This window comes from Mesocricetus auratus, unplaced genomic scaffold, assembly GCF_017639785.1.
Source record: "Mesocricetus auratus isolate SY011 unplaced genomic scaffold, BCM_Maur_2.0 Super-Scaffold_100081, whole genome shotgun sequence".
NCBI classification, from domain to species: domain Eukaryota; kingdom Metazoa; phylum Chordata; class Mammalia; order Rodentia; family Cricetidae; genus Mesocricetus; species Mesocricetus auratus.
In genome coordinates this window covers 498,114-505,634 of record NW_024429237.1, presented here as the reverse complement: position 1 = coordinate 505,634, position 7,521 = coordinate 498,114, and the positions used below count along the sequence as shown (strand labels likewise).

Below are 7,521 nucleotides of genomic sequence, written 5' to 3'. Positions count from 1 at the left end.
CGCACGCGTGCAAATGCTCAGAACTGAACCTTTATTTTGTGGTGGGAAAGTCTGAGTATTGGGGACCCCGTGTCCCCAGTCCTGGTGTCAGCAGCAGAGTGCTTTGGGGTGGGGACTGAAGGAGTAGGGGGCAGGTTGCACTGGCTGGGGAACAAAGGGGGCAATTAGGATCAGACATTGTTCAGTGTGGTCAGTTTGGGTAGGTGGGCACCTGGCTGCAGTCGGGCTCCCTGGGACTGGGGTTGGGGAGGGGAAGAACTCGGCCTTGAAGATCAAGTTTCTGTTCGGCTGGGTAGGGGTGTGGCTCGGAGCAGAGGGTCTGTGAGGAGACCGCGGAGTCTTCAATGCCTTGCCTGGAGGAATGCTTGTGAGCGTGCACAGTGGATTGTAGGCACCCGGCCGCTTCCTCATCGCCCCACCGGGGTCCTAGCACAAGCTACTAATTTGGCTCTTGCTACAGCCCCACTCGCAGCAGCTGCTGGAAAGGCCAGACAGGACGTCTCTGCTGCCCCGAACCGCTCCAGACGACCCTTGCCAGCTGGGCCTGCCGCTATAGAAGGCCTGGGGGGATTTGGTCAGGGCCAGCCACTCGCTGGAGGCCACGGCTTCGTCCAGTTCGCTCGCTAGGTTGTCGGTATTGGCTTCTGCATCAGGGAAGAAGTCCCCTGCAAAGCAAAGGAAGCGTTAGGGCTCAGACCTGCCACCATAGAGTGCTGGCTCCTGTCTGACCAGGTTGCATTGCTGGTCTCGAGGATCAAGGTTGCTGTTCAAAATTTCATTGCTTGCAATTTGTCACCAGTTTCAATACTGAGCCCGAGTTTCCTGTCACAGATTTTATGCTTTTCTTTAGTTAATGTGAACCAGTAGATGAAAGTTATGCATCTGGAAGCTAAGTTCCCTAAACTAGAGTCGTAAATGAGATTGCTCTGAGGCTTGGTTTTCTTTTCTGAGAAGTGGGGGAGGGGAAATAACAGCCCCTACTCTGTCTGGTTTTATCACGAGTGGGAGAGGTAACACCAGTAGAAGCACAATAGAATTGGATGCACAGCAACCCTCAAGAGAACACTGATCACTTTCTGCCTGTCTTGATCGTTTACCGCGCTAACTTCTCTCAGGGACAGTCCCAAGCTGCTGCTATTGCTCACTACCCAAAGGAGAGCGCATCTCCTCAGTGAGGACACAGCCAGCTGGCCATGGAACCACTATGTTAATCAAGGTGCACTCCTACCTGCACACACATACGTCATCTATCTATAGACCATCACCCACTCACACATCGATCCATTCATCACCATCTTCCCCACTTTTGTTTATTGAGAACAGGGTCTCAGAAAGCCCTGGAACACATGGCTGTCCTGCCTCAGCTTCCCAGAGTGTTGGGATTCTAGCCATGTGCCATCAAGCCCAGTATGAGCCTTCATCATTTCTCTTGTCTCTAAGGAGCGGCACTCTCCTGGCCTCTCCTATTCCAACCACACTAAATTGTTTACCCTGTAAAGAATTCTGCCTCTGTGTGTTCCATTTCACCAGAAATTGTCTCTACAAGGGACAGCAGGGGCCAGAGAGGCCAGGAAGTGGCAACATCCAGTCCTGTGCCCACCATCCCCCTCCCTCTCTCAAACACCTGCTGCCCTCATCCATAGAGATCAGACACTTCTGCTCCATGCCAAGACTCAGCAAAGGGTGGCCTGATGGCTCCAACCCTCACCCCCGCTGGCAAGCCCAGGGTGGCTGGCTTCTCAGCTCTGCAATTGTACCACTCTACCCGGAGAAATTCAAGGGCCAGGCAGGTGTTTTTTTAAGACTGGGTCTTAATCTGTATCCCAGGCCTCCCTTAAATGTGGGAAACTTCTGCCACCACCACCTCTCAAGTGTTTAGAAGTTCAGTGTGCACCACTCCTGGCTCATACAACTCCTCCTCTGTTTTGGCTATGTGCCCACCTGGCTACCAGTTCCAGATTGATTATCCCCCCCACACACACATACACATACACACACACACACATACACATACACACACACACACATACACACACACACACACATACACATACACACACACACACACATACACACACACACATACACATACACACACACATACACATACACATACACACACACACATACACACACACACATACACATACACACACACACACTCACTCACCCAGAGTGTCCTGGGCCAAGATGTCTGCCCGGCGCCATCGTGAGCCCCCACAGGTGAAGATGACCGCACGGATGAATTCGCGGCCGCACAACTTCACCCCGTAGGGCGCGGGCCTCGCATCAGTCTGCAACTGCAAAGCCGCAACGAGAGCCCAGGAAGCCAGCAGCAGCCCGCGGGTTGCCATGCTCAGCTGAGATGCCTTCGACCGAGGTGGCTCTCCCTGCACCACCTCTGCCCCCTTTATACACACTGGCCCTTGCCCCGCCTGCTGACCTGAGTTATCTTCCTAGCAGAGGGAAGACAGTCAGCAACCTGACCTTTACCATCTCCTTGCCAAGAGATAACCTTTCGTTTCGACAGGATGACATGGCTCAGTTCTCTGTCAACCTCCACACCGGAGAAGTTCTCCTGCTTCATCTGTTACTAAGTGCTGGGATAATAAGTCACTGCCTTTGCCTTTACTTCTCTCTCTCTCTCTCTCTCTCTCCCCTGGCCTGGCCAGCCTCAAACTCCAGCATCAAGAGCCCCACTGGACCTGAAGAGATGGCACAGTAGGTAAGAGGCGCTCCTGCTCTTCCAGGTGGCCTGAGTTTGGTTTCCCAGAGCAGGAAGCACACAGTTGCCTGGGGATTTGACACCCCTGTCTGGCGTCCTGTGGAACCTGCATGCACGTGCTCTACATACATGCACATATGCAGACATAGACAACAATAAAAAGCACACCTTAAAGAGAGCTCACTCGTTGTCCTGAGGGATGGTTGTGACCCTTGACCTTTCCCCTGGGTCCTGGGGGTCAACTGTGCTCCCTGGACTCATGAGGCCGAGGAGGGGATTGTGGGAGTGTGGAAGTGTGAGACGGGCTGAGGGGTGGTGCCTGCTGTTCTTCCAGAGAACGGGTGTTTGGTACCCAGCACCCACACTGGGGGTTCAGAATCACCTGCGCTCCAGTTCCAGGGCATCTGATGCCCTCTTCTAGCCTCCACAGGTGCTTGCAAACACATGCTACACATAAACTCATTCAGGCACACACACATACTCAAGTAATAAATAAATAAATAAATAAAAAAGATTTTTTAAATGGATGAAGCACTTGTTCTTGGTTCAATCATCGTTGCTGAAAAAAAAAATAAAGATAGGATCCTATCCCAGTACTGAGCTGGACTGCATAGCCCAGACTGGCCTCAGACTCTCTCTCCATCTGCCTTACCTCCTGAGTGCTGAGTGACAGGTGTGAGGTGTCACACTAGCTTTTGAAATTACCTAATCCCCAGAACCCAGGAGACAGAGACAGGGAGAACTTTCTCATCATCATCATCATAATCATATTGATTTATTATGTGTTTGTGGACATTCAGGATCAGAGAACAGCTCTCAGGAATGAATTCTCTCCTATCCAGTGAATCAATCTTGGTTTCAGGCTTGGCAGCAAACATCTCTACCTTCTAAGCTTACTCCCTGGCCCTACCAGATCTGGCTTCAGTGGTAGTGAGGATCCAACCCAGGCTTCATACATGCCAGGCAGATGCTCTATTGGGAGCCATGCCCAGTCTCCCCCCCCCCCCACCAACAGAATTCTTTTTTTGTTGTTGTTGTTTTGTTTTGTTTTGTTTTTTGAGACAGGGTTTCCTGTGGCTTTGGAGGCTGTCCTGGAACTAGCTTTTGTAGACCAGGCTGGTCTTGAACTCACAGAGATCTGCCTGCCTCTGCCTCCCAAGTGCTGGGATTAAAGGCGTGCGTCACCAATGCCCAACCCAAATAGAATTCTTTACAGTGGTCAGCTTGGGCTGAGGGTGTGGCTCAGTGATGATCCTGACCAGCTGGCTGGATTCTAGAACTACAGAGAAAGTTATGTCATTTTTGCCTTAATCTAGAAACTAAGAACAAGGGGCCAGGGAGATGATTCAGCTGATAAGTTGCTTGCTGTGCAAGCATGAGGACCTGAGTTCCATTCTGGAAGCCTTTTAAAAGCAAAGTTTAGGCTTAGCAGTGGTGGTTCACACCTTTGGTTCCAACACTTAGGAGGCAGAGGAAGGGAGATCTCAGTGAGTTTGAGGTCAGCCTGGTCTACAGAGTGAGTTCCAGGACAGCCAGGTCTGTTACACAGATAAACATTGTCTTGAAAAAAAAAGCCAGGTTTCATAACATCGTCTGCCCCCCAGCAATAGTAGTGTGGAGCAGGGAGGAGTGAAGGACAAACAGGCCGAACGCTGGAGCTCACAAGCCAGCTGAATGGATGAGACCCAGGTTCAGTGAGAGATGGCATTCTCAAAGAGTAAGTGGAGGAAGACGCTATCGATACTGTCTTTGGCTTCTGCATGTACATGCATATGTACACGCACCACATGTACACACACACCCATGAACAAAATGAAATACTAAAATTAAAACTAAACAAACAAAAAACATGAGCAGTGGTCACCTCCTAATTCCAGCACTCAGGAAGCTGAGGCAGGAGGACTGCCACAAGTTCCAATCAGCCTGGGTTCCATAGTATGTTCCCAAGCAGCCTGGACTACAGAGTGAGACTCTACATCAAAATGAAAACCATGGTAGCCAGGACTCAGTGATGGGCAGGGCTGCATTTGCACCCCACCTTTGCCTGCTTTCTTGCTGTGTGAATGTAAGGGTCACTTGGCTGTGGCCTTGTTTCTCATCTACACAGCAGGGAGGCTTGGATGCGTGCATTGAACTCTTCTGTTGCCTCACTCCGCGGTCAGCACTGGGCACCTTTGTCCTTTTTCCATCAAAGTCTCGTGGCCCGTGTTGCTCTGACGGGTGCCTTGGGAGTCATGCCTCACTGTGCTACCTGGAAAGGGCTGATGAATAATTTGCTCCCCAGTCCCAGCTGCCCCTTTGCCACTGCAGCTCACAGGGTGTAGCCTCCTGCCCTTTTCTCTCCCGCATCCTGACGTCTGGCCAGGAGCCTGCTGACAGACAGGAGCAGGTCCCTTGGGGGCTGACTGTCTGTCTGCCAGCCTGGCCCAGCCAGGAGTCTCTTTTGTGCCTTACACAGAATCTGAAATCTGAGCCCACCCAGCTGAGATACAATCCTGGTTGCTGTGTGCTTGGAGGAAGACTCACCTCTCTGGGTTCTCTGTTAAGACGAAGGCAATGAGTGTATTTGCTTTATAGGCCACTGAGGACTGGGGCGGGGTGTGATATGAAGTTCAGCTCCAGGCCAAGCATCCAAGAAGAGACACTTTCAGTCTGGTGCCTGGGACCAGGTAGGATCTTATTTGGGAATAGGAGCTTCAGAGATGTGGTCCCACTACATCGTCCGGATGGGTCCCTGGCCCAGTGAAAGACTCATAACAGACAGAGAGGGAAGTTGAACTCCAATACCTGCAACCTCAGCTCTTGAGATGTGGGAATAAGAGGATCAGGGGTCCAAGGTCATCCTCAGCTGCACAGTGGGTTTGAGGCTAGCTTGGGCTGCGTGAGACCATGTCTCAAAACTCCTAAACAAAATACAAAATGACTAGGGCTTTTGGAGATGGCTCTGTTGGTAAAGCCCTTGCAAGCTCGAAGCCCTGAATCTTGTCCCACATACTCATAAAAACCCTGGTGCTCGAGCCAGACGGTGGTGGCGCACACCTTTAACACCTTTAATCCCAGCACTCGGGAGGCAGAGATAGGCGAATCTCTGTGAGTTCGAGGCCAGGCTGGACCGACAGCCTCCAAAACAATACAGAGAAACCCCTGTCTCGTAAAAAACAAAAACAAAAAACAAAAACAAAAAACAAACAACAACAACAAAACCTGGTGCTCACCTGTGACCCAAGCCCGGGGAAGCAGGGACATGAGAACCCCTGGGACTCACAAGACAGCCTGTCTAGCCAACTCAGGAACTACAGGTTTAGTTAAAGTACCTGTCTTTAAAAAAAGATGGAGGGCTGGGGGTCAGTGGATAAAGTGCTTGTCCTGAAAGTATGAGGGCCTGAATTCAGGTCTTCAGGACCTGTGTAAAAGCTGGTACACCTGAGACCCCGTGATCTCACAGCAAGACGGGGAGTAGAGATAGCTCTGGGATCTTGAGGACCAGCTCACCTGAGTACAAGCACCAGGGAAAGGGACAACCACACCAAGACTGGCTTCTGACAGCTGCAGTGCACACAGAGACATGTAGTCAGACACACACAAACACAGACGCAGAGACACACACAGATACACATATACAGACATACAGCACATACGGGTATCTCACACACACACACACATACACACACACACACACACACACACACACACACACACACACACACACACACAGTCCTGACAGAGGCATGCATATGCAGAGACATACAGACAACACATAGACATACACAGATACATGTAGGGAGAGATCACATACCTGTAGTCCTAACCACACCTGTTTGGGAGTGGCCACAGGTACTTGGGAGAAGGCAGGGAGATAAGGAGCTAGGTGGGCGAGGAGAGGGCTCTCTTGGGTTCCGGTCGAGGTCGGAGACCAGCAGGGCTCTGACCTCAGTTCTCGGCTTCTCACATAAGTGATTTCTCCCTACAGATACAATTCACTGACAGGTACGTACACAGACACAGAAACATGCAGATACACAATCATGCACACATATATACAAAATTAAAAAGTAAATCTTAAAAAAAATTTTCAGTAAAAATGGCCAGGGACACCTTGGATGGTGTGAGTGCCCAGGGCTTCAGAAAAGCACATCTGAAGGGAGTACCCCACACAGCATTGCTCCATCTGCTAGTCATTGCTCATGGCTCTAGAGTGCTTCCCCACGGAGGGCTTCAATTAGAGTCACTCATAGTTTTGCTTAAACCATCGTGTTACATAACCCCATGTAACACCACACCACACAAATGCAAGTGTGTCTGTGCATGAATTTCCCAGAGGTTTCTGAGAGTCGTGGTGGCGCAAGCCTTTAATCCCAACACTGGGGAGGCAGAGGCAGGCGGATCTCTGTGAGTTAGAGGCCAACCTGGTAGCCTGGTCTACTAAGGAGTTCCAGGACAGGCTCCAAAACTACAGAGAAACCCTGTCTTGAAACACACACACACACACACACACACAGAGACTTATGTTCTGTTTGCTTATAGTCTTATCAGCAGGGTGCCTATCAAATACTGGCTGTTGTCCAGCAAGACAGGTACCCGTATAGGCCCAGAGGAGAGAGAGCATGCACTGTCCACAGCCAGGCGAGCTCAGCACTGCTCACTGGGTCTCTCTTCTCTCTAGCTACCTCCCCTGTCTGATTTTTCCTTTTTGGTTTCCCGACATTCTTATTAAGGAGGCTTGCCATCTGCCTAGGAAATAAGTTACAGATATTTCCTTCCAGTTTGTTATTTCTCTAAATTTCCTATAATTTCCC

The 7,521-nt window shown here is 50.6% G+C and overlaps 1 protein-coding gene across 1 annotated transcript; it reads right to left on the bottom strand.

The window, feature by feature from the left end:
* Window positions 1-14: 14 nt before the first annotated feature.
* On the bottom strand, window positions 15-2,354 carry Rln3 (relaxin 3). Its single transcript, XM_005087563.4, has 2 exons — window positions 2,171-2,354; window positions 15-665 (listed from the first exon to the last, which is right to left on the bottom strand). Exons 1-2 carry the CDS (start codon window positions 2,352-2,354, stop codon window positions 427-429), a joined length of 423 nt encoding a protein of 140 aa, XP_005087620.1. The 3' UTR covers window positions 15-426.
* Window positions 2,355-7,521: the final 5,167 nt, after the last annotated feature.

Coding starts and splice junctions, on each gene's coding strand:
- Rln3 (XM_005087563.4), bottom strand. CDS start 2,354: ATGGCAACCCGCGGGCTGCTGCTGGCTTCCTGGGCTCTCGTTGCGGCT. Junction 666..2,170: donor CTTGGCCCAGGACACTCTGG/GTGAGTGAGTGT, acceptor TTTGCTTTGCAG/GGGACTTCTTCCCTGATGCA.